We start from the raw sequence: 26,842 nt of genomic DNA on the forward strand, positions 1-26,842 counted from the left end.
AAGGTGCTGTGCCTTGCTGGCCTTGGCACTGTCTGCTCCAGGAGAGGGCTGGGGCACAGGACCTGCTGTCATCCCAGCAGAGCAGGCCTGGTGGCAGCGATACGTGTGCCTCTCTGTCCTTCTCCTAGACATGGAATGTGCTGGCAGCCCCAGAGCTGCTGTCTGACCTGGGCTGCAATGTGGTTGCATGGGTCTGGCACAGTTGTGCTAAGTGCTGCTGTTTTGCCAAGAGATGGACAAAAGTAAAGCCAGGCAAGATGAGATAAACGAAAATACAGAGAGGCCTAAAGTTGCCAAGATGGTAACAGCTGTAAATGCTGAGTGAAGAAATGTGAAGAACCTTGCCCTGGCTCGGGGTGCCGCCACCCGGTGCTTTGTGCTCAGCCCTTGCACAGGTGCGGGCGGTTCAGAGCAGGGCAAAGGGGAGGCAGGCTGCGAGGGAGGCTGGAGGCTGTGCTGCTCATCCAGCAGGGCTTGGCCCGACGTGAGTGGGGTTAATGGGAGGCAACGTCCTGCGCTGCGGGAAAGCCGGGATGCGGAGACATCGGAACTTCTGCGCTGACGGGAGGAGGACCCTGCGACCAAGGCGCAAACAACTCTTCATTAATGTGAAACTTGGCACCGCCCAGCTCTTACCCTAACAGCGGTACCGACAGCCAAGCAAAACGCTGCGTTCTCAAGGCCGAAGGCTGGCTTCTCCTATTAAAGCACGAGGAGCTGCTTAATCCCTCAGCACGCCGAGGACCGTCCCTGGCGGTGCTCCGCTCGCTGACCCCCCGCCCACACAGCGGCCCGGCAGCCCATCACCCGTTCGCAATTAACGCGCGGCTGTAGCTTTAAAGCGGGTGGAAGAGAGCGGTGCCAGGTCCGGCCCCGCCGTACAGCCCTCGCCGCTCAGCCCGCCATGGGGATCCGCGCGATCTTCGTCTTCGTCGTCCTCCTCGCTGTCGCCTCTGCCCGCCGCAAGCTGTTGCTTTTCCTCCTCGACGGTTTCCGCTTCGATTACATCGACGATGCGGAGCTGGAGTCCCTGCCGGGCTTTCGGGACATCATCGGCATGGGAGTGAAGGTGGACTACATGACCCCCGACTTCCCTAGCCTCTCCTACCCCAACTACTACACGCTGATGACGGGTGAGTGATTTGCTGCCGCGATGCTCCGCGCAGAGGCAGAGGATGTCTCGCCTACCTTTCCGTATACAGCATTTGTGAGTGCCCCGTCGTGCTGTTAGCCGGGAGCCTGAAGGTACGCAGCTTAGTGCTGCTGCTGAAGGTGAGAGGATAACCAGAGCGGTCCCGAGCCGGGAACGCTGCTCAGAGAGGGTTTTACAGCGATGCAGGGCTCCTCGCCTTGCCTGCTGCGCTCTAAACGCAGAAATAAGCGGAAAGCAGTGAGCACGGGGCTGCTCAGCCAGTTTTCAGTCAATAAAAAGGCATGTGTAGTGAGGGGGGGGACGGAGGGACAGAGGCACTAGGAAGATGCAGGGTGCAGCTGCACCATCCCTATTGGATAAAGGCACCCTGGAGCCAAAATCTAAGTACATAAAGAGCCAGAAAAGTTTTTCTGGAGTTTCAGATCAGATCCTTTCTCTGTGGTGATTTGACAAACAGGGCCTTTCAGCTATCTGGGAACAGTGAGGAAGTCCAATTCCTCCTGGGTTGGTGGCATCTTCTGCTGCCTGCAGAACAATGCACAGCCCAGCAGTCTGTATGCTGCTTGCTGGGAGGGCAAAGAGATGCCATTGTAAGACAGGACCTGACATCAGTGGTGCCCAGCTTGTTTTGAAACCGCTTAACTCTCTCCTCTCCATCTTGAGAGGAATGCCTATCAGTGCTCATTTCAACTATGAATTAAAAAAAAAAAAAAAAAATAGAAGTTGAAAACTGTTAATTTAAGTCTGCCACTCCACTGTGGAGCATTTCATTTAGGTGTATGCATTACTTCTTATTTGTGAAAAGCCTGTGGATGAAGTCACTAAGGGAAACAGGGAGCAGCTGCTTTCTCTCCTTACCACAATTTGTCATCACACCGGTTAAGTGCATGTGTGTAGAGTGAAGTCCATCATCAACCCTTTGAAGGGTTTAGTACTCACAAAGGGTTTTGTTTTAGGCAATGAAGCATGCCTACCAGACTTGTCATGTTCTAGGGTACCAGTTTCTAGTATGAAGTCATGAGATAGAGCTCTGTCTCACACACTGTCTGAAGTCTCCTGACCTTCATGACATGGCTCTCCATGCAAATAGAAATAACCTGCAAACAGTAATTAACATTTGTGGTGCATGAGCCACAGCACTGTTAAACAGTCAGCAAGAAATGAGGACTGGATTTAGGTGACAAACAAGCCCAGAGGAAGATCTGAGACTGTTCCTGAGCACTCGGAGTGTAGGTGTATGTTTCATAGAATCATAGAATCTTTTGAGTTGGAAGGGACCTCTAAAGGCCATCTGGTCAACCCCCTGCACTGAACAGGGACACCTACAGCTCCATCAGGTGCTCGGAGCCCGTCCAGCCTGACCTTGGCTGTCTCCAGGGATGGGGCATTCACTGCTTCTCTGGGCAACCTGTGCCAGTGCCTCACCACCCTTAGTGTAAAACACTTCTTCCTTATATCCAATCCAAATCTCCCCTCTTTTAGTGTGAAACCGTTTCCCCGTGTCCTGTCACAGCAGACCCTGCTAAAGAGCCTGTCCCCTTCCTTCTTAGAGACCCCCTTTAGATACTAAAAGGCTACTCTCAAGTCTCCCCAGACCCTTCTCTTTTCTGTGCTGCACAGCCTCAGCTCTCTCAGTCTGTCTTCATAGGGAGGTGCTCCATCCCTTGGATTATTTCTGTGGCCCTCCTCTGGATGTGCTCCAACACATCCACAACTCTCCTGTATGAGAACCCCCCTATCTGGACACATTACTTCAGGTGAGGTCTCACAGTGCAGAGCAAAGGGGCAGGATCACCTCCCTGACCTGCTGACTTCTGTTGATGCAGCCCAGGATACAGTTGGCTTTCTGGGCTGTGAGGACACATTGCTGGCTGATGTCAAGGTGCTGTCCACCCATACCCTTTTTATCAGGTTTAGGAGGTGCTGAGGCAGAAGGTAGACATAGTGCTGCTGGTGGGGGTGAAGCTGTATGCTGTCCAGCCATGTCCAATCTGATCTCACATCGGACACTGCAATTTGTGGGAGTGCCTGTAACTGACTATTCTTCCCTTAGAAACTGGCACATGCAGGACTTAATGGTTACTAGTTTGTTCTCAGAAATCAGGGACTACAAGGTCAGTCTAATCTGTATGTCTTGCCTGAGCTGCTGTATCACGAGCAACCTTCAAGTTGCTGTATCTTAGCATTTCTAAGAGCACTTTCATAATCCATAGGCTTATATTCAGTAAATCAGCTTGAGAAACATCTGTACGTTCACAGCCCTATTTGTTCCTTACATCCCACCTCTCACTCTGAGCACTCTGTCCCTTCTTTCCCTGTGCATTCACTAGCCTGTGAGGAACCACATCCACACAGGCATGCTCGCAGCCCTACTCTGGGCTCACTGAGAGCCTAGGCATGAGATACTGCAGCTGAGATGCGTTTCCTTCTTTCTCCTTCCATTCTCATGAACAAGGTCTCTCCTTTCTGTGCTTTGCCCTTCACCAAGTGTCTGTGTGAGCTTTATGCACCTGGAGGGGGGTGGTTCAAACCAGAGAAGCATTTAGGTTGGAAAAGACCTTCAGGATTACCAAGACTAACCATCAGTCTACCAAGGGAGAGTTCTCTGAGCTTTAGCAAAAGATGGTCTAACCAAAAACTGATGATGAAGAGGCATGGATCTAAAAAGCACTAACAAGCAACATGAAACACACCCCATTTTGCTGGCAATACTTACTAGCTGCAGTGGGAGAAAGAGCACACAGCTTAGGTAATGCAGTACACAGAGTCTTGGTGAAAGAGCTGTTAAATGTTGAGAAGTGTGGAGATGACTTTCTGTGATCATGCCACACTGCATGACAGTGATGGGAAAGCTAATTGAAAACCTATGGTGGTGAAATGGAGGATTATGAGTCGCTAAAACCGATGCATTCAGGGAATGATGGGGTAGGATGACAACCACCAGGCTGAAATGTGACCAGGCCAGAGGTTTGGGCTGTTAAGTGCAATAAGCCGTAGATCCCTGCCAGAGGTGGGACTGCTCATTATAGAGAGAGAGTAAAGAGAAGAAAATCTTTACTGCTAATCCTCAAATTTGAGTCATCCTAAGACAATACTATTCCATGTTGATCCTCCTCATACTAAATTAGTTCTTCCCCTAATTCTTCTGCTGCTAATCTACATCCTACCTGGTGTCCTAATTTACCATTCTCCATATCTGATATTGCAGCTTGATAGGTTTTTTTCTTTTTTCTTTTTTTTTCTACTATCACAGAGTTCTGTGATTGCAGACAAGAAATTAGCACAGGCAGGAAGGCATTCTGGCAACAGAAATATCCTTGTTGTGGGCAAATACCCTTTGAATCAGTGACCAAAGCTGTGAATAAAAATACTATAGAAAAAATGATGCCTTAGAGCAAGAAGTTTTCAAGGCAAATTTTATAAAAGTGACAAAAGCTCTCTAGATACTTGATCCCCTTCTACAAATTTAATGGCACCCTGAAATTGTGTAAACTAGAATCTTTGACTTTATAAATCTGCTATCACTGAGTAAGCTGGAAGACAGTTGTTGTGCTCACATGGCCTGCAATCCAAGTATATGCAAATATACCCACTGGGGAGAAGCGGGGTCGTGTTAGTGATGGAAAGCATCACATTAGTGGTGAAATAGGCAAAAAATATCACTGATGCTTTGTTGGAAGGAGCTCTGCGGGACTAGAAGTGGGTTTGGCCACAGAGGGAAGAAGGAACGCAGATTTGCCCATCCAAAAGACTCACTTAGTCACACCCTGTGTTGTTTTGTTTTGCAAAGAAAGGAGTTAAGATCACAAGCCACCTCAGGATCTTATCCTATGGAAAGTGCTTAGTGCTTTCCTTTCTCTGTCTTGGCATGGTTCTGCTGGGAGGTTTCCTGCCAAAGTAAATGGAAAATCTGAGGTCTCCATTCACAATAGGAGTCATATGGGGAGCTGTGCATGCCCTTTCTCAGGAGAAAAGTTGCTTACGTTGCAGAGTTTTAGAGGCAGACACAGGCGGTTGGTCCTGCTGGGGCACCCCAGCTCTGCAGTCCCTCTGGCATGGCTGAGGCCAGGCCTGCACCATCTGCAGCTGGTGTAAACATCAGCACTGTGCCTGAGCTGGAGACAGGGACAGGATTCATTTTCTGAGATCCCAACAACAAATGCGAGCCTTTCTGGTGGCTGTGAGGGGCTGTGGGCCTCTTGGCCTCTATGGGCAGCATAGTGGATAGAGATCCTGATGGTGGAAATGGGTGCACGGAGAGCAGTGGATGAGCAGCTTCCATGCCTCTCTTCTGAGATGTCTGTTCTTGCAAGGAGGCTGCAAGACCCCATGGATCATATGAGATAGAGGAGGAGGTGGAGCAGAGGGCATCTCAGGTCTTCTGAATCCCATGTTCATGTCCATGGTCTTTACAGAGCTGTTCCACTGCTATAGCTCAGTGTACTCCCATTTTCCTGCCAGTACAGCCAATCCTGTTGTACAGTGTGCTGCTGGTGTGCCATGCAGAACTGCTCACCCTCACCTGCACGTTTATCCTGTGGTGGTCTCCTGGCTTACAGCATGGCACTGCAGGCCTAACATCCACACAGTACCTGCAGGGAGCCCTGTCTGGTGCCTTCTCCAGGCAGCGCAAGTCATGGCTGTCCAGCACAGATGGAGGATAGGGATTGCCATGCTTAATTATTAACTGTCACCACTGCGAGTGTGCCCTTTAAGTTCTGTCAGCAGGGAATGTGGCCAACACCAGCAAAATGTGAACACAGCCACTACCCCACCACAGCACTCTCTGGGAGCTGAGAAAGTATGTTTCACTTTGGAACCTGCTCTTTCTCTCGCTTTCAAACTGCAGAGCTACATACACTGGTGTAGTGGTTAGTACTGCAGTACTCAAACGACCTGGCTCTCATTTTTGCTGGTGAAGGTTTCAGTGGATGTCTTGTTTCTGCTGTCAGGTTAAACAGAACCTGAGCTCCAGCTTGGTCCCAGAAAGCACGAGAACATCTTCTGTTCATCACCTAAGCAAGCTCTTACACAAGCCAAAGATAAGAGAATTTTGAAGAACCTAGTTTTTATGTTGTTTTTTTTTTTTCTTTTTTTTTCTTTTTTTTTTTTTTTCTTTTGAGCTTGCTACATTAAAATATATCCCTCTCTAATGGTGCAGCCAGCAGCTCTGCACAGTGCTGTGCTCCAGTCCACAAACCGCTTAAATCTGAGGCTGCTGAGGCACAGGAGTTGCAGATCAATTAATCCCCTCTAGAAATAAATAAATAAATGCTGCACATAGCAGATTTTTGTGTCTTTTGGTGTGAACTTCTTGTATGTCAAGTTCTGGGTTGATATAGGCTACAGTGTTTCAGCTTTGGATCAGTATGTTCCTGAAGGCCATAAAAAATGGAGAGGCATTGCCAACAGGCTCTTCTGGGAGCATAAATAGTCTGCTCACATCCTGCATGAACTGTTTTTGCTTGGGGACTTGCAGGTGGTAGGGCAGTTTCATCAGGATAAGGGTTCCCACTGACTTCTCATGGACTAATCACTCACCTCTGGATTAGTGTGATTCCAGGGCTAGGCAGCAATCAATGATATGAGACATCATGCAATTCTACAGACTAGCACGATAGCTTGGGAGATCTCTTCTACTCCACTGTAGAAACTTACAGGACTTGTGCACAGAGTTTTCATGGAGGAACTCAGTTCCTTTTCCTGGCTCTCTTCCAGAAGGATACAGCAGTTATAGTCCTAGGAACTGTATGTTTTTTCATTTTCTCTGTTAATTGAGGAAGGGTTGTTCTTTTACTGCAACTGCAGTGACTTTAACTCATGACATCTGTCCACTGTATTTGAGTTTTGCCCTGTTCCTTCTTCTGAAACTCTAAAGTTAATATTTGAATACAGAGGAAAGTAGCAGTAATGGAATCAATAATAAACTCAGCATGCTATGGTGACCACGTAACAACACGTTACTATTTTGACAATTGTTAAAAAGAGGGATCACCAGAGGTCATTTTCTCAGGCTGGGGGAAATAAATTGCAGCAAAGGATGTAAAAAAAACTTGGGCTGCACATGTGGCTCAAAATAAATTTGAGAAATGACCTTAATTCCATGTATAAGTGTCTTCAGAATAGAAATCCTAGCTATTGCAAGGCTTTTTAATCTAGTGAGTGAGGCATGAAAGTGCCATGGCTAAAGATTAACACAGGGCAAAAATCAAATTAGAGAGCAGGCATGCTTTTTGAATGGCATTTCTTGATGATGAACATTGGGATGAACAATGCAAGGAAGAGATTGATTAGTTGGCTACTGATGTCTTCCAAGGAAATCTGAGGTCTGCCTGGGACACCATCTCCAGGCAAGCAGAATGTCTCTGCGTAGTGTTACATGGTCCTGTCTGCTCATCTGGTGTTCCCTCTTGGCCCTGTAAGTCTGTAAACTTGAAAAATATTTATATCATCCCTTAAAATAAGATTAGTTTGAATCTTTCCATGCTTTATATTGTGTGTGTATTGCAATTATTTGTTGCTGTAGAGGTTCTCCAGGAGCACAACTAGCAGCATATAGAAGTACTTTGGAGTCTGGCATGCACTGCAGATGCTTCCAAAACAGCAACTGAATCACATTTCTCTTAAAACACTGAAAATTGCTGCCTTACAATCTTGTAAGTATCTTTTTTTGTGTAAAAAGAGCTGGAGTCTATAGAAGAATTAACTCATCTAATGTGGTGTTCAGGATACTGTCCTTTGTATTGCTGCATACACATAATGAAACTTTGCAACAACGCTACAAAGAACAATCTCTGCTCTGTTCCTTAAAGAGGTGAGCCAACTGACAGTAGACCTCAAATCCTATAGGGGGCTGACATCAGTAGCAGCTGGAGCTCATTGTTTTTCTATGAAAGCTGTACTGTGCATCAAACAGATGCGTGACCTCCCAGCTTCAGCCCAACCTGCAGGTTTCTGGGGCTGGCAGCAGTTGCTGGCTCTGCAGGTTGATATATGGCTGGGAGTATGTGGGCTTCGAGGAGCTGAAGAGACGAGGCTGTCCTCTAAGTAGAAACTTTCATTTTTGAGGCACTACAGAGGCTTCCTACTGGTGTTTTTTTTAGATTTACAGTGAAGTAAGTTCTTGGCAGCCTGAGGAGGACAGATTACTTCCCCTCCAGTCCACCAGTTTTCCTAAATTAAGCCTGTTTGTTTTAATATGGTGTATAATAGAAAGGAGAAGCCTGTTTGTTTTAATGTGGTATATAATAGGAAGGAGATTTTCAAGATCCATTTCAAGGTCACGTGTACACTAAATATACAGAGTCCTCTGCTTTTTTAAAACAAGCATACTGAGGTTATTTCAGTTCTGCTCACCATGCTTGTTCTCACGGTAATCAATGTCTGTAATCTGGATCCTTGAAATGCCATGAGTCACCAGGTAATGATGGTGGTGCCTCACAGATACGTTAGTTGTTGCTTTTTAAGATGAGGAAATCATTATCTTCCAGTACAACTTAATCTCTAACATTTCTTTTTCCATTTTTATTAGCTCACTTGCAGATTAACTCTTACTGTACTGTATCTTCTGACAGCGATAAGGCAGCTTTCAACCAATACATACTAGTGTCTTGTAATAGAAAGTTGCCCAAGTACTCCCAGTGTGCAGTAAGAGGGCTTAAAAATATCTAATGCAATGAGTGCTGTCCAAGAGTTAAGAACAAAGCATGTTCATGTTTTTAAAAACCACAACAGTACCAGCAAACAGTAATGGAAATTTAAGTAGTATGTAAAGGTTTTAGCCTATTTCTGACTTGTATGAGGAAAACCAATGTGGACCATGGATTATTTCAAAGAGGAGAGAGGGACCCTTCAAACAAATAGGCTGGAAGGGCCCCACCCTGGTTGCACATCTGGACCTTCTGTGGGTCTGCAGCTTGCAGCCAGGAGTAGGGGGCCTCTTGGCTGGTTCTGGTGACAAAAAGAGCCCCAAGGAAGCGAGTACTTGGTTTAGTGGGACAGCATGGAGGATGGAGAGGGCCGCTTGCACCGGCTGTGTCCTGCCTGATTCCCTCTCTCCTTGCCAATGTGCAACTTTTAGGCCACTTGAAGGATGGCGGCCTTGCTCTTTATTATTTTTTCCTGTATTCTGAGAACTGTTACTCTGTTGTCTTAAGTACCAGCACTGAGCAATGCACGCACTAGATGAAGCAGAGGACAAATGTGAGTTTCCTGAAATTCCTTCTAGAATTCTAGATCACACTTCTATCCTTTCCTGTTACATACTGCGGTACTGAGGCTGCGTGTGGGCAGATGTCTTAAAATAGTCTCAGACCTGGCAGATGTTGTATGCAGAGAAGCCAGAGCTCAGCCCAACACATGGCACCTCTGTGGCTGCTGCTACAGTGAGTTGTTTGAGCTGGGAGAGTCCCTTCTGACCACAGGTCCTTAAAAGTTGGCAGATTCCAGCTGACCTAGCTACACATTCTTTCCATACCATTTATCCTTCCAGAGGCATCTTTTCAGCTGACTTGCTGAGTGAGCAGGTGGTAACAGGGGTGTGCTGCTGGTGGCATCTTTCTGCTGGAGAATGTAGGTCTGACGGTGCTCTTTTTATTCTCCCTCCCCAAAGGTCGCCACTGTGAGGTTCATCAGATGATTGGAAACTACATGTGGGACCAGAAGATGAATGTTTCTTTCGATATTGGTGTGAATAAAGAAAGCCTCCTACCTCTCTGGTGGAATGGATCGGAGCCTTTGTGGGTCACAATGATGAAAGAAAAAAAGAATGTTTTCATGTACTACTGGCCAGGTTAGTATGTCAAAAATTAATACCAGTTTTCCTAAATTAAGCCTGTTTGTTTTAATATGGTGTATAATAGGAAGGAGAAGCCTGTTTGTTTTAATGTGGTGTATAATAGGAAGGAGATTTTCAAGATCCATTTCAAGGTCATGTGTGCACTAAATATACAGAGTCTTTATGGATGTATCTTTAAGCACTCTGTACTCCATAGGGTGGCTTTTTCATGCACTACAGCTCTGAAGCAAGAATACTTTACTAATCACTTACGGAAATGAATTCTCTTTTCTAAGCCATAGGCAGATTGCAGATTTCCTATGGCTTAGAAGAGAAAACGACTCAGGTGTTACAAGGAAGTAATATTCCATCAAAGATTATCTTTAGGGCCATTGTTGGCTTGCAGAGCATCTGCTTCATCCCCAGCTGCTCCTGCCTTCAGTCCACCTGTATCCCTGCTGTGCAGAGCAATGCCATAGACCATATCACTGATCCAAGCTAAATAGTAACCATCCTTTCCCAATGTTTATTTGTTTTTAACCTGAAACTTAGTAGCTGAGAACTGAAGGCTATCAACTTGTATTATGAAAGTAGCAAAATCCCCAGTGGAAAGCAAAGCATTTATTGGTGAGCAGGAGTGAACACCATTCTCATCTTCCTCATCACTAGCTCTCCTGAGGTCAGTTTCTCCAAGCATGAGCCACCAATTTGGAGGGATTTGGCCTTTGCATTCCTGGTTTGTTGGGTACTGGACTATTGAAATCACTAAGGCTCCCAGCCAGCCCAACTCTGCCGTCTCAGTGTACTCTCCAGGAGAAAGGAACAGTTTTAGGAATGGGAAGGAGGAGCAAACCAAGATGAAAGAGGTTGAAAAGCTAGCCAGAGAGAAAAGCTCTGAGAGTGGCAAGATTGGCTTGTGTTCTCAAAGGATTGGAATGACAGAATAGATAGAACATGAATATCCAACCTCTTGGCCTGCCTGGGCCACATTGAGCAAAGAGGAATTGTCTTGGGCTGAACATACAGTTGCTCCAAAAGTAATACCTCCTATTTATTTCTGTAGAAACTGCAACCAATACAAAGAGCACAGTAACACTATTTGGTAAAGGAAACTCCCAAAACACTCTTTTTCAACATAGCCACCACCATCAGCTGTGCATTTTCACCAGCGATGAACAAGAGCCTGTTTGCTGTGCTCACAGCAATCTTCACCAGTGGGGTGAAGATTGTGAACTACTATCACTGTTGCCACTGCTGAAACGCACCACTCACTACCTCACTGTGCTAGCACCCACTGTTTGGTCTCCAAAAGCACTGAGAAAGTATCAATGAATGTTTTTTTTTTTTTTCCATGTGGAGGAATTCAATGACACCCTTTTGCTTTGTAGGCACTTCCATGCCAGGCACCATTTTGTCAGAGTGCCCATCTGCTGCCATCTGTCATATGACAGCAACATGTAACAGAATATTGGTGTGAATGTTCAACCTCTACTGCCATACCACCACCATTTGCCTCATACACCATAAGCTAATGTAATAAAACAGGAGGCATTACTTTCAGAGCAACCCTCATACAACATACAATATAATTACTATTGAAGTAGCAAAACATTTTATCTTTAATATATATTTTTTAAACATTAAAAAAAGCGAGGAATAAAATCAGTAGGACGTATGACCTTGTTGCTGTGAAACTAACACGTCAGGTGGGCTTGATGGTGGCAGCTGCAATTCTTAGTGAGATCTCAAGGTGTTTGTCTGAGATTTTTGATGAAGTTCTATTTCTCCTCTGCTTCATCCTTGACAATTTTTCATAAATGTGCACGCTGCCAAGGGCGATGACATGAGTAAGGTGTGGTTGTGAAGTGAAGGATATTTCTCTCTGGTAAGAGAGGGCTTATGAAAGTCTGGTGAAGAGACATGATCAGATTTTTGAGTTGAACATCTGATTGCAAGTCTATACATTCTATTTGAAAGTTCTCAGGTCATCTATTTATATCAACTGAAAATGATGTCACAAACATAAACTGATCACTTTTTTGGCAATCCTGAAACCTGTTCTCAAACTCCTTTATTGGAACAAAAAGCCTGGTGGTGCATGTTCTTTGCTGTTTGTTAGCAGGAACAGCAGGATAGTGCCAAATTCACTGCACTTTGTTCTGCAAGATGCTATTTTCTCTCTAGCTAGCAGTCATTGAAGACAATGACCCAAACAAGAGTGATCAAATGTAATGGAGATGTGTAGTAAATGCCAGAGAGCTAATTCCCAGGGCCAACTTACTTCACTACCATTTCCTCAGCAGTCCCAGTTCCAAATTTGGAACCCGAAATCTGCTGCTTCATATCTTTCCCTCTCTTGCACTGGTGTGCATATTCAGTGTTTAGACAAAGAAAATCTAAACCCCAAAACAAGGGGACACCAAGCAATGGGTTGTTGAATGTGAACATTCATTTAATCATATCCACATCTGAGCGTAAACACAGCCAAGTGGGCAGAATTAATTTGGGCCATCCTAGACCTAGAAGCAGAGGATCCAAAACTCCACTGCACTGAGTGTCCCAGTGCTGCTTGTGCCAAAAGCTCTCGTGGTAAGCATTTGGCTTGTAGAGATGTTTTTTATTAATGGCAACAGCAGTCTTGCTTCATAGATGAGCATTGTGTGTTTATCAGGCATCATCTGCTCTTCAAGGCACTCCTGGGGAAAAAGTTGTGTATCCTCTGAATGTTTGATCACTCAGAAAAACACAATAGCTAACACCATATTGAGGTTCATTTTTCAGCGTTGTGTGCCTCAGCTGAAGTGCAGTGACATCTTTTCTAAATGCTGAAATGAGAGAAAGGGAAAAATAAACTCCAAATCCAACCTTTTGTCATTTGAGCACATTTTCCAGACCATGGAGCTAGTCTGGAAAGTTGTCAAAACTTTCTGTTATGACATGAAGTGTCCAACTGTTAAATTAATGTTTAGAAACACAATTTAAAATTGGCAGAGGCTCAAGTCTCAATGTCAGATAGAGCGTATGTATCATTGCGAAAGAATTCTTTATTACTGCTCCAGAAGTTGAAGTTTTGAAATAAAGGTTTAATTTCCTTTACAAAACTATGCAGAAAGATATTCAATGTTAGATCTCAGCACATACAACTCATCTATTTGTACTTGAACCAAGAAAAGTTTAACATTCCCTTTGGCTGGCTCCAAATGCTTTCCAATATCCTTTCCCATTATATTTAAATGAAAAAATTTACCACCTGTCTTAGCCTCTACCAAGATACAATGTAATTACTAGAGGGTCTTCAGAGGCCAGTGCTTTGGAATTTTAACAAGCCTGAACACCACAAATCCAATTTTAAGATCTGTTTAGTTCCGTACAGAGGCAAAAAATCCACAGCAAACCTAACCACAAAACCCTAAACAAACAAACGAAACAGAACACTTGTCAATGAACTCCACGTTTTTTGTCCACTTGTTCTTTCTCATTTACCACTGAAGAGGCCAAAACTTACCTCTAATTTTTGCTGCTTCTGTAGGCTCGTACGTCATGTTCATCCCTTGACAATCCAGAAATAGCAAAGATATCAGAGCAAATAAAATCGTCCAGGTTAAAATTATTATGTGAGTAATTCTGGAGAACAATATCTGAGAAAATTATAATCTAGTGTCAGTATCTGAAGAGGAAAAGTCAACCTATGAGCAACTATCCATCTAATCTAGAATTCTAAGCATCAATTCTCAAGTTAGCCATGACTGCCTTGTGTTTCCAAACATGTCCTTACTAGAAGAATGGCTTTGGATCCAGTCTTTTCCAAGATTTCCCTTCTGCCAGAGAGGAAACTGGCTGTGAAGTTCCAGTTCAGTCCTGAAATGCTAGCAAAACCAAAGAGGATTACTGCATTGCCTCTAGTATATGAGGTGTCTAAAAGCTTGTGTTTTGCTGCTGGCAGCACCTAGGACATCATGCAGAAGAATGCATTTGAGCAACTAGATTTTACACCTCTGATTGTAAGAATTTCTTTGGCTCTAATCCCTTCCATGTAGATGTCGTATGAGGCGTGCAACCATATTAATTACATGGGCCTGCTGATAGGTACGTGCTTAGCCAGAACTGAAGATGTAAAAGACTGGAATGACTGCTGTAGCAGAAGAAACTGGACTAGAGTTAGATCCTTTAGAAATCTGTCTCCCAGCATTTTAGCATGTAAACTGGATGTCCCTTCAAACTTGCTGGCTGTTTTGGTAGCATTCAAAAGCATCAGGTTCCTAAAAGTAGGCTGTCCAGTCACCAAAGACCTGTTTTTAACAAGTCGTTGCCTAAACAGGAGAGACGTAGTATGGACAGCCTAAACTGAACAAAGCCAAAAGGTGTGGTATTTCATCTGTTGCAATACTACATCCCTTGCAATTGCCTGTTGCGACTCGCTCTGCAATACCAGGTCTCTTGGTCAACTTATTTTGCAAGATGTTTTCTTTTCCCTGTATCCCAGTATTGCATCTCAGCAATATGAGCTTCTGCAGGCTGAGGTGCATGACACAGACAATTTCTCTTTGCTGAATGTTCCAGTGATCAAAACACTGTGAAATGTCTCGGAGAAGAGCTCTACAATTTGCCCTAGTGCTCTCTCTAGACTTACACCTCCTTAATTCCTCCCAGCCAATGTATCGGCTTCTGACGGTCCTTAAGCCTCTCTTTCATCCCAAAGGAATGGCATAGTGACCTAAATGTAGGCAGATTCAGTGTACCACTTAGAGTTGCCTTTTTGACCCGATGGTATTGCTGTATACAAAGTACATTTTTCAAAAGATCTATTTTTTCTCTTGCGCCCCAGTAACCTACCAGTAAATACATAGCTCTGATGGGAGCACTCTGGGGTTCTCTAAACATATTTTGCATGAATCCAGTGTTTCTGAAAGCTCTGTTCTTTTAAATATTAATGTTATTCATCAGCACAGGAACCAGAGAGCAAAAGGGCAGAAAACCACAGAAACAAGTTTTTGTGTGTTCAGGGCTGTGTTCTCCTGTAGGATTTGTTGCCACAAATTTCTGGACTGTATTTTGCAAGGAAGGCTGCAAGTTACCAGGAGAGTTAATTGGTTTATACTGTTTCAACAAGATCTCCCGGGAAACAGATTTAATAGGGAGTGCCAGAATCACATAATAAAATACGTTTTATAGAGGATATTATGATGTAAGATGCAATGTGTCTAAGTGGAAAATATTTGCCAACCTTCGAGGGAACGTCATCTAAATCTACGGTGTTGGAAGTCTGGAAATGAGGATATGTGGCCAGAGCAGTTAAGATGGAAACAAGCGAGTGATTTAGGTGGAATTGATGGGCCATGAGGGCACCAGAGTTTTGTGTCCTTGGAAGGTCATGCTTTCCCTTTAAAGAGGGAAATAAAATGATCCAATGTTCCATTTGCTGCAAGCACTCATCCAGCAAAGCTCTCTCCCCTTTTCCATTCCCAACTGCAAAGTTTCCAGCATGGAAGGTGTAAGGTAAGTAATGTCACAGGGAATTTACTGTGAATAGCAGTCTGTGGGGTCTGAAACGAAGGTGAAACTGCAGAACATATCACATTTTTCATTCATAGGTTGTGAGGTTGAAATCCTTGGAGTCAGACCAAGTTATTGCCGCGAATACTTCAGTGTCCCATCAGACCAAAACTTTGCGGATGCTATCAGCGATGCTCTCGAGGCTCTCCGGTACGTCATTAAAGTTCTGCAGAAGTTCTTTCCTTTCCTAAAAGTGAATATTTGGGTTTACTAGGAGCTCTAGGGCAATTTTCAGGATTAGCTTCCACATAGGAAGATGAGATTCAAGAGTAGATTATAATACTGTCATAGAAACATGACTGTATACAGGAACAGAGAGTTACGGGAAGGTCAGAGGGAAACACATGTTCCTTTTTATTGTGAGTAGGTTACAACACAGAGGAGACAACCTGACTTATTGTTCCAAACAACTTCAGTATCAGGCTGTGAGAATCTCTCCTCTGACCTGCAGTAGTAGACTTTGAAATACAAAGATTTAGAGAGCGCTCTGAAGACATTCAGCTCTGATCCCTTGTTTACAAGAACAGTGTTTTGGCTCCTTCTGCATTTTAAAACATCTGAGGCACAATTCTTTTGGATTAGGCATTGATTCTGTGTAAATACGAGTGTTATGATAAGACATCTCTCAGCTGGCTCTTAGGAAAGCAGCATGTTCCACACCCAGCATTCGAGTTGCACCATCTCTTATCCAAAGGTTAGCAAGGAAGAATTCCTTGTAGCTTGTAAAATTACATGCGTTGAGACTACACCACTATGTGGGTAGCCTAAGCCTTACCTTTGCTTCCTCATTTAAAATCTTGTTGGTTCCATCCCCTACACAACTGAATCTGAAAAGTCTAGTATGCAGATGCTGAGGGTTATTTGCCCTTGACAAAAAGGCTCCAAAATGATGGGAGAGCTGCTGGGGATATGGCTTCCAGCTGCATGCAGCTTCCTGATGCTTGCATATACAGATAGAGGTGCTTGCAAATTAATGCCATTTACAGCAGAAGGCTTATAGGGAAGCTGTCTCAGAACGTGTGAAAATCCATTGAAAATGTTTCAATAGCTATTTCACCTGGAGTCATGAGGTTATTTGCTGCAGCTGGCAGTGAGAAAAGCAGGGATATGCAAGTGTGGGCAGGGCAGCTTGCAAGAGGTGAGAGCCAGCCATTTCAGAAAGAGGGCAAATCTATGTTACCGTGTTGTCTGCAGCAAGCTTCCCATAGGGCCCAAATCCTACAGATCCTGCAGGAGCTGAGGGTGGTTTGGTCTCTGAACTGTTTCTGTTTGCGCGTTATCCCCTCTAGAATTTCTGCCTGGGTTCCTTTCTCTTTCCCTAAAGCCTCCCTTATGTCTCTTCCCCATCTAGAACTTCAGGGCTGTTTCCATGAAGGTTGTGTGGTGCCTATAAAGGGTGTTAATAAAATAAAACCCTTCTTGGTACAATTATAGATGCTGTTCAGCTTTCCTTAGCAAGTTTTCCATATCAATTTCTTTTGAAATTTACTGATGATAGGAGAAAACAGCACTAACATACATTGAAGCGCTGGGTATGGTTCAACATGCATCACTAGAGCACTGAGCCCTCATTGAGAAATCTCACCATGGTCTAAGAAAGACCTTTTGTTTTATTCAGTCAAGATTTTTCTTGGTTTTTGTCTAGATCAAATGGTCTTTTAGTTGCAAATGAGAAGCCAAAGCAGTTTCAGCAGTGAAATAACAGGCACTGCTGCAGAAGAAAACTGTTTAAAGAAATTCAGGGAGGGCATATCCAGCACAGAAGTTACAGGGTTACATTTTAGAAATTAATTTGTGCCTTAGATGGAAAGTAACACTTAAAATGAAATTGAGTGTGGAGAGGACTGCTGCTTCTGAATGGTTTTAAAACCACGTAGGATGACTGACAGAGATGTTCCCACCAAGGCAGAGACGTGGTTTGTTCAGCTGCCTACAGGACGGCTCTTCTACAAACTCACAAATGTAAATGATAGCTCCTAATTTCATTCATTCAGTCCTTCACCTCCATTTTTTGTCTTCTGTCTAACTCTTCACCCCAGACTACCAGCATGTCTTTAATAAGAGAACCCAGACCTGTTAGATCATCACACAAAATCCTCTTGTAAGGATCCTGATCTGGATCAGGGCATATATTGTAGATGGCACAACCTCTCACATATTAAGTACTATAGAAAAAGACTGTGTTTGAACTTCTTGAACACAAATTTGTGATTTTATCCACAGAGCTGCTCTCAGCAAGCTTTGCAGTGAACTGTAGAGTGGTCATGAAAATGTAATTAAGAACTAATGTATGTGCTACTAATTGGGCTGAAGGGCATTCAGTGCAAAAATATGTAACCAACCAACCTTGTGCAACCCTGAGATCACCCTGGTTTTCTTCCACTCATTGATCAGATTCCTGAACAAAAACTCCATCTAAAATCTCACCCCAAATTGCACTATGTGGGTTTCTGTAGGGTCACGGAAGAGCCTGTCCTTTGTTGACGTAAGTGGTTTGGAAGACCTCACACAGGAGAAAGCCAGAAGAATCAAACTGTAATTAAAGCATATTTTACTTGTAGTTCCCACAGTCCTTTTAAAAAGGACACTGAGCACAGAAGTCAGTATTTTTTCAGTCTGTCATTAAGTGACAAGCTGCCTTTCTAATCTGAAGACATAGCAGAGGGCTCCAGTGCTCTAAGTGCTGGTGAGGAGAACTATGTTAACTCTACTAAGAGATGAAGGCTCCCAGACCATCCCCACACGCATCATCCTCTCATCTTCCCTCCAACTTCCAGCAATGGCAGCGCTGAAATGGCAGCTGTGTACTACGAGCGCATCGACGTGGAAGGCCACCACTATGGCCCCTGGTCCGAGCAGCGGAAGAGTGCTTTGAAGGAGGTGGACAAAGCCATGAGCAACATAATCACACAGATTAAGGTCAGTGGCATTGGAAAACCGAGTTCTGGAGGCATTTTGCTTTTCTTTGTGCTGTGATCTGTTGCTCTGTAGTAATGACAGTACCAGCATCTGCTGTTCTGCATGTTCCAGCATGTGCTGGCCATGCGTGTGGCCCAGAATTACCTGTGCCTCTTCCCAAAGTGTATGTAATGTTGCCATTCCAACAGGAGTTGTTAGAGAAACCTTTTCAAAGCTGGTAATTAATTGAGACCATAACACAGCCTTCAAAAAGCTTTAAAAACTGCTCTTTGTGGCACTGTGAAGAGCCTGTTTAATGCCTGTTAATTGGGCGTATTGGCAGTAAACTTTTATTTCCTTCAAAGGAGAGGCTCTTGATACCATGTGGAAGGTAAGACACCATTCCCCTGATGCATATTGTTGTAGATGGTGATACAATCCTCCTAGTGGATTGTTACCCCCATAGCCCCAGGAGGCCATACACCAACCTACGTGTGGCTGTTTATAACTCATGTTGCTGGCTGGAATTTACAGTGGGTGAGTGAATCAGAACAGCTCATTTTGTAAGGTTTATGAAATCTGACAATTAACTTTAATGGTAGTTTTTATGGTACCACTCAGAACTCTGTACATGAAGCTTTGCTTAAAAATGTTATCCAAATTATTTTGTGGTGAGAAAAGAAGATAACAAGCTTTTGGGTAAATGTCAATTCTATGGATACTTCTGCTCTCTTTTCATGGTGCTAAGTACACATTAGAGTTCTCTATGTGTTTCTGCAGAGAGAGGAATATATTTTTCCATTTTCACAAAATTATAAACTTGTAACACCAAGTGACTGTTTTAGGAGAGGAAGTGGGAAAGACCTTTGGTGGTACTGTGGCAGCCATTCTGATCTGTAGACAATGAATAGCTGGTTAAAATCCCATTTAAGACTAATGTGGTCAACCATTTCTGGGGGCTGGGATGTAGAATCTGGCTATTTGGTGGGGGGTTGAGAGTATTTTAGCTAATCTCTTTCTGGTGCCAATCCCTTAGGCTCTCTCAGAGCAGCACACGAGAGCAGACAGCCACTGATATTGGCGGTGGCCAAGTTCACTGCAGGTAGGATATTTTCGGCCATGCTGCTTCTGATGGACTTCCACTAAAATCAAAGCAGGTCAAATGGGATTTAAAATATACCAGTGAGCACAGACAGCATGAAGCCTGGCCATAATAGTTGTCGTGCACTCACTTCACAGAACAAGGGCCTTCAGCATGACGTCAACGTCCTCCTGTTCTCTGATCACGGGATGACAGACATCTCTTGGACAGACAAAGTGATCGAACTGAAAAACTACATCAATATGAGTGACACAATACAAATGAAGGACCGAGGTCCTGTTGTGAGCCTTTGGCCAGTTCCAGAGAAGCACACGGAGGTATGTGAAGCTTGTTGGTGCTGGTCTTTTTTATTTCATGTTTCCTTGATTCTTACGACACTTGTTTCTTTAGTATGAATGTAACATCCAAATTCCATCCTCAGGAATATGGCTCTTCTCCACGGCCACTCTGATCCTGTGACTTTACGCTCTTGTAACAAAGATTACTAGAGGGAATTCACACCAGACAAATTAAAAGCATAATGTTCCACTATTATTTGGTACAGGCATGAGTTTTCAAAGCCCACCACTATTTGCTTCTGATAAATAACTGGAAGATTTTTTTCAAAATTTTGTATATATTAACCAATTTACTGATTCAGTAGCTGGGTTTAGCAAAAAATCTGGAAGAGGTCGGGCATCTTTATTCCAGTAAATACCCTTAGAGACTGAGGAATCAGCTCATATAGACTAGAATTACCAAAAAAAAGAGCCCATTTTTACAATATTCTCTTTGAAGAGTTTTGATGAATAAGCATGTTGGGTGAAATCCATCATTAAAACTCAAGGCTAGAACTACAGGATGTTGAGAGACAAATTAAAACAATACAGAAAGAAATATGGAAACCACTTGAAAAGAATGAAAATGCTGCATCTGTAACTAATTCATTTGTGAGTTATAGCTGAACCAGAATCCAGAGCTTGACAAGTCATTATTGTTGTCCTCAGAATGTAGACAAATGGATGTTCAAGCAGGGAATCCTCACTCCAATTGAGAAATATTGCTTTCTATAGTATATTTTAGCAAATTCCAATGCATTGTCAGTCATGCAATTTATCGAAGAGAACATCTGCCAATTTTTTGCACCCAAAGAGGCTCTCCAGGATTTGTATAGCTGGGATACTGTGAACATTTTAAATTAGTGCCAGAACTGACGGTTTTCTTAGAGGCATGTGTGAGTCCATTGGTCCAAGTTCCTGCAGGGGATTACAGCACTGATAAAGTCCTCCTCTGCCTTAACTCAGCAATCTCTAGTTTTGTAGGCAAGACCTTCAAACAAGGGCAAGTGTAGGTTGCAACTTCATAGAGACACAGGGTTTCATCCAACAAAGCTAGTTAAGCACATGCTTCTCTCTCATTAAATAGCCTAATATCCCCATCAAGAGTAAAATACAGTGCTTCACACCATGTTTTTTTCTTCTTCCTTCATTTCTTTTTAGGACTTCTGACTGGAGTGCTGCCACTTCACACAAAATTAGGTTGATTTTCAGTTTCCCAAGAGTCAGATTCCGCGATTTTAATTCACTTTAAAGAATCGTGCTCAGGAATTAGATTGTATCATAACCTAGAGGTATTACCGTTAAGAGTTATGCCACTCTGAATCACCAGAAGTCCTGGTGAGTTAACAGGAGCATTCTCTAGTCCAAGCCATGGTGGGAAGGTCGGGCTGAGGCCCAGCTTCCCAACTACTTATAGGGTGAGGAGTTTCAGCCTTGGGTGCATGTCTGAAGCACCCCGGTCAGACAGTGCAAATCTCCTGCGTGTGTATAAAAGTGTCACCTACGCAGGGCAGATTTCACTGAAAGAGAATATTCCTTTTTCTCATCTGTACTGAGTCCACATTGAGCCTCCAAGCATTTCTCTTCACCGTTTAGCTTATGGTTTCCCTTGATGGTTTGGTTTTATTAATCTGTCTCTAGGTTTATGTACTCACATGCATACATCTGTGAGTGCAGGTATTGTAAGTACGCATAATGACCTGGTTTTCTATGTGTTTATGATCCAAGTCTTCAGAACCTCAAAAAACCTATATGGATAATTTCCATAGTCATCACCTTTGAGCTTGAAAAGTTTCAGTTTGAATGTCCTGATGACTAAGGGGGGATCAGCCATTTAAAAAAAATTAGGTGTTCTTATGGACCTATAGGTGTGCAGATGCTCTTTATAGCCATGTGATGTGCTAACATTTGTTTTCTTTTCAGATATATCAAAAATTGAAAGCTGTAGAACACATGAATGTTTACAACATACAGGATATTCCAGAGAGGTTTTTCTATAAAAAAGGAAAATTTGTGTCTCCTCTAACTCTTGTGGCTGAGGAGGGATGGTTCATAGTAGAGGTAAGGTATTGAAGCAAAATGGGTAGATATCAATGTGAAAAGGTGCCATACATGAACACAGTAAGAAGAACATATCAGGGGAGATTCAGGTTGAAATTTAGGAAAAACAGCTTCTCCAAAAGAGTGGTCAGGTGCTGGAGCAGGCTGCCAAGGGGGTGATGGAATTACTGTCACTGGAGCTGCTCAAGATAAGTTTAGATATTATACTAAGGGACATGCTTTAGTGGGAAATATTGGTGATAGGTGGACAGGTGGACTGGATGATCTTGGAAGTCTTTTCCAACCTTGGCAATTCTACGATTCAATGATCATTTTTTTGCTGGACATTGAGTCAAAGTATTACATCATTTAGTTATGCTGACAGCAATGCTTACATCAAATATTGCTGTGAGCATAAGAAAGCCTAAGGGCATGACAGCTATGCTGAAGCTAGACAAAGTTAAATCATTAAGATGGGTCCTTAAAATAGACTTTCCAGTTCTCCATAATTTGCCATTATAGTTTTGTTGATTTACTCTTCTTCTTTCTGCCAGTTCATCTGCCAGTTCTGCTCTGGCCAGATGTGAAAAGACTGTCCCCATTATATAAGATCTTGAGATCTTACTACGCTTCCTTCAGCTCTACTTCCACTACCTTTTCTTCCACCAGCCTCCCTGCTCACCAGATTCTGTCCTAAAAATGCCTCATTTCTCCCAAGCCCCCTGGCCACAAGAAGGGTCAGACGTGGGTTATCTAGAGATATCTAGAGATATCTAGTGTGCACATGGCAATTCTGAGAGCTTGTTAAGCAGATAATCTATTAGATTTGTACATAAAGAAATTTACATACCAACATATTACTATACATTCATAATAATAATAATAACAATAAGTTTGTATTTGTATTGCTAACAAATTTTGCTGCTGTTTCCCAGAGCAGGGACAAGTTGCCCTTTTGGGAGAATGGCACAGGGAAGAGGGAGGCCTGGCAGAACGGCTGGCATGGCTACGACAATGAGCTGATGGAGATGAGGGGCATCTTCCTCGCGTATGGGCCAGGTACCATGCCATCATCCCCAGCCCTGCCAGGGACATGGCTGGGGCTGCTTCAGCTGGGCATTCTGCTGAGCAAATGGATAGTGAATGAAAACATCCTAAACAAAAGTTTTTGCCAAGTTATACTGTAAATGATATAGATTGTAATTATCAGTTATAACAATGGAAATCATAATACATATTACATTTAGCACCCCAGCCCCTTGGCTAAGCCCCAGGAAGGGCAGAAGAGCCCTTGCCCCCACATTTCAGCAGTGGAGCCCGCAGCTGCACCTGCTGATGCCTCTCTCTACTGCTCTTCCTGCAGATTTCAGATCCAATTACCGCGCGCCTCCCATCAGATCTGTGGATGTTTACAACGTCATGTGCAGCCTGGCAGGAGTGCAGCCACAGCCAAACAATGGCTCCTGGTCCAGGGTGGAGTGCATGCTGAAGAACACGGCTGTCCGCGTGCCACTCTGCACACGGAGCGGCTGTGTGCTGGCACTGACTCTGCTCTTGCTCTTCTGGTTGCTGTGATCCCCAAACAATGTTGGTCAGTGTTGCCAGCAACTTGATTCTTCTTTTTTTTTTTTTCTTTCTTCTTCCTCTCCCTCTCCCCCCTGCAAGAATTTCTTCATTTGAATAATAGCTTCCTTACTAGCGTGCTGCCCTCACCCATCTGCTGTGCTGCACCAGGCGTGAATCTGACCACACTGGCTTTTACACCAGTTTTAATGCAAAGCCAATTTGTGTGCTGCTCTAACCACAGCCAGAAAAACTGCTGCTGCTGCTCTGAATTTACAACACTGGTGACAGGAGCAGGATTCGGGCCAGCTACCAGCCACATTTTCTGGTGGGTGCATATGGATACCCCTGGACATCAGACACATCTTACCCAGCAAGTTTAACAGAGAAGCTGACCCTGGCTGCTGGCAGTGGGAAGCTCAGGCATATAGAGACAGACCTCGATGAATTAACCTGAGCTCTTTCAAGTTTGTCCTTTACCCCAGCAGACCTCCACCTTCTCCTCACAGTGCCAGCCAGACCCAGTCTAAACAGACCAAAGAGCCATGCTCTTTGCTGAGTGATTTGAGTGCCAACAGAGTTGGATCAGGAGGAGAGCAGTGAGAGCATCCTACCTCTCCTAGTCTTTCCTCCTTCACTTTCCCTTAAAGTGAGCCCTGGCACTGCATGCCCTCAGGACAGGGTTTGCATCGGGGAGTGCAGCTGGAGAGGGGGATGCAGAGGGAGAAGAGTGATGGAAATCCTTCACATCAAAATGAGGAAGAACTTGTAATGGCACCTGGACACCTAGCACTTAGGACAAATTACAGTGAGGAAGCCTGCCATTTAGCACCCTTTCTGTTTTCCTTGGTGAAGATGATATCCACCTGCTTACATGTTTTGTTTTGTTTTGTTTTGTTTTTCTTTAACCCAATTGTGTTTCTGAAGATTTTTGACGCCTCCTGCTTTTCTACCAGCTCCTGCTCTCTGCCATTAAAGCACTGTGGTAGGTTGCAAACTCCCCTGATTTTTTTTTTTAGAGGTGGTGTTCTGCAGCAGAGAGAGAGGTTTACACATATGCATTTCTTTCCATCTCTCCCTCTGTTAATCCTAGCTACTATGCCTACTTGGATTACCAAGCCCAAAGAAAGTTGTAACAGTCAAGTTACATAGAGCAGGAGAGCATGGAGCTGCTCTCAGAGGCAGTGCACCTGAAGGGCAAGTCAAAGATGATGTAATCCTGAAAACATCAACACAGCAGGTGCAGTAAATCCCTTGAAAAAACAATTTGCCCTATTCTTTCACTCCAGTGCAGCCATGGATCTTCCCTGGGGCAGTGCTCAGTACAGGGCTGATAATGAAGCCAGCAGCACAGCTCTGTGAGCTCAGAAGATTAAAGCCACCAATTGTTAAACTGCCCACTTGTCACAGCCCTCGGTGTTAAACATGGGATGAATACATACCATGATGGGTCAGGAGAGGTGGTCTTTTGCATCATTAAATGTCTGCTGTGAAATTAGCCACTCTAGAACAGAGCTGACAGGATCTGATCCTGCAAAGTGTCCTTTCCTCTTTGGGAGGCCGTGGTCTTCTGCAACGCCCTCAGAGGAGCTCAGCGCTTCTCTGAAATACCTCTGAACCAAGAGCTTTCAGTGAAAAACTGCCTTTAGAAGGATTTAGATCCCTCCTTGTGCAAAATAAACCTCTAAGGCTTGTTATTCACATGGATCCAGAGTCAAGCACCGTTCTGGTACAGTGAGTTTAAGGGTGAATGATTACACTATGAAAAAAAAAAGCACAACAAATTAAACTTGACAAAAGACTTCTGTAATAGCTATAAAGATTTATGTAATGTGTTTTTTAAAGCTCAAGTGAACCATCAAATCAATTGGGAAAAAAAAGGGAGAAAATCAGTCTTTGTTATTAGACTGTTGAGTATAAAAGGCAATTTAGTGCTTTCTAAGCATTTGCAGTAGCTGTAATACAAGCATCCAGTGTTCAGAGTTCCCTGTTGCTCTTTAATGAACCAGGCTCAATGAATTCACTGGAGCACATTTTTAAAGCGAGAAAATTATCAGCGTACAGAAGATAACCAAACGACACAATGGGAAAGTTTTGCTGCAAAACCAACAGGATACACACAGCGCAGGCGGGTCCCTTCAGTCTGCAGTTTTAACTCTTGCTGCAAAAATAATCCAGTATCCTCTTATGGAAAAAAAATCCAGGAAGTGTACAGCTGTATTCTGATACGCCTCAAAATATACTTGATCTGTAACACGGAGACTGGGTGGCACACCTACAAGAAGCTCATTAGCTTCAGGAGTACTACAGTTGGTTACGTTGGAGAAGCGTGGCTTTCTTCCTCTGAAATTTTGTACCTCTGAATCAGTTCACATTCTCATTCAGTGTCTTCAGCCTGTTTTTCTGTACACTATGCAACTGAGGTGGGTGTATTTCTGAATGATGTTTTTGTACGACGACTGATTGTGAATGCGTGAATAATTCTGAGAATGCTGTTATAAAAATACGCATCTTTTTGTAAATACTGTAAGATTTTTGAAAAAAAAAGAAGCATCCGTAACACCTCGCCTTTCTTGTTTGATTGCTGCATCAGTGTGTGATAAGCAGTGTTTGAAGCATTTGCTGATTAATCATCAGAAAGATGAATGATAACATTGTTGAGAAATGGCAAAGTTGTCAGCATTTGAATTAGGGACATTAAATACATCTCATGAGCTATTGTAGCTTGTATGTTCAGTCCTTTTCTCCAGACACATTTCAGTATTTAACCTCTGGAACAGGTGCGCTTTTTCCCACCGTTTCTTGTGTCAGTTTGCCTGCATTAATAGCACCGAGAGCTTTCATATCTTCCACACGCCGCTGCTGCATGTCCTCAGGCCTGCTTGGGGTGCACAGCCCCTCCTCCATCGCTGGGACACGAGCCACCTTTTCACCCTGTGTTTGCACAGCACCCAGCTCACTGGGGACCTGCTGAGTGCCTGCCCTGAGCTTTGGATCAGTGTCACTGTCTGTGCAGCTGGGCCTCACTAGGCAAAGCTGACTTTGTCTTTCAGCTGGCTGATGCTGGCTAGGCAGATTGCTTTAAGTTGCACTGATAACTCCTCTAATTCATGTTAGAACTCAAAAATACAAGCGTTTCAGAATTAAAGTTGACTACACTCCTTAATTCTAAAGCTCTGTACATATCTGCACAACCGAAAAGCCTTTTGCATGGCTGCCGCTGGTGTCCTGGCTGCTGGGGAAGCTTTGCCAGCTGAGCTTGCAGAAGAGCACCTGTGTGCAGGCAGAAGAAACACACCCACGTTGATCATAAATAACATCAGTTAGCGCTGTTCAGCAGCTTGAGGAGAAGAAAAGGAGGTCCAGAGATGGCGAGGGGAAACGGGGAGCTCCCTGTTCGCTGCTTTTATTGCTTTGTCTTTCCGTTTCTGTACGAGCAG

At 43.9% G+C, this 26,842-nt stretch overlaps 1 protein-coding gene across 1 annotated transcript; it reads left to right on the forward strand.

Annotated features, from left to right (window-relative positions):
- Positions 1-750: 750 nt before the first annotated feature.
- Positions 751-26,125, forward strand: ENPP6 (ectonucleotide pyrophosphatase/phosphodiesterase 6). Its single transcript, XM_042871917.1, has 8 exons — positions 751-1,133; positions 9,765-9,944; positions 15,521-15,632; positions 18,260-18,401; positions 19,620-19,799; positions 21,723-21,860; positions 22,775-22,898; positions 23,203-26,125. Exons 1-8 carry the CDS (start codon positions 905-907, stop codon positions 23,412-23,414), a joined length of 1,317 nt encoding a protein of 438 aa, XP_042727851.1. The 5' UTR covers positions 751-904; the 3' UTR covers positions 23,415-26,125.
- Positions 26,126-26,842: the final 717 nt, after the last annotated feature.

This window comes from Lagopus leucura, unplaced genomic scaffold, assembly GCF_019238085.1.
Source record: "Lagopus leucura isolate 7727_CA_CO unplaced genomic scaffold, USGS_WTPT01 Super-Scaffold_100004, whole genome shotgun sequence".
In the NCBI taxonomy this organism is placed as follows: Eukaryota; Metazoa; Chordata; class Aves; order Galliformes; family Phasianidae; genus Lagopus; species Lagopus leucura.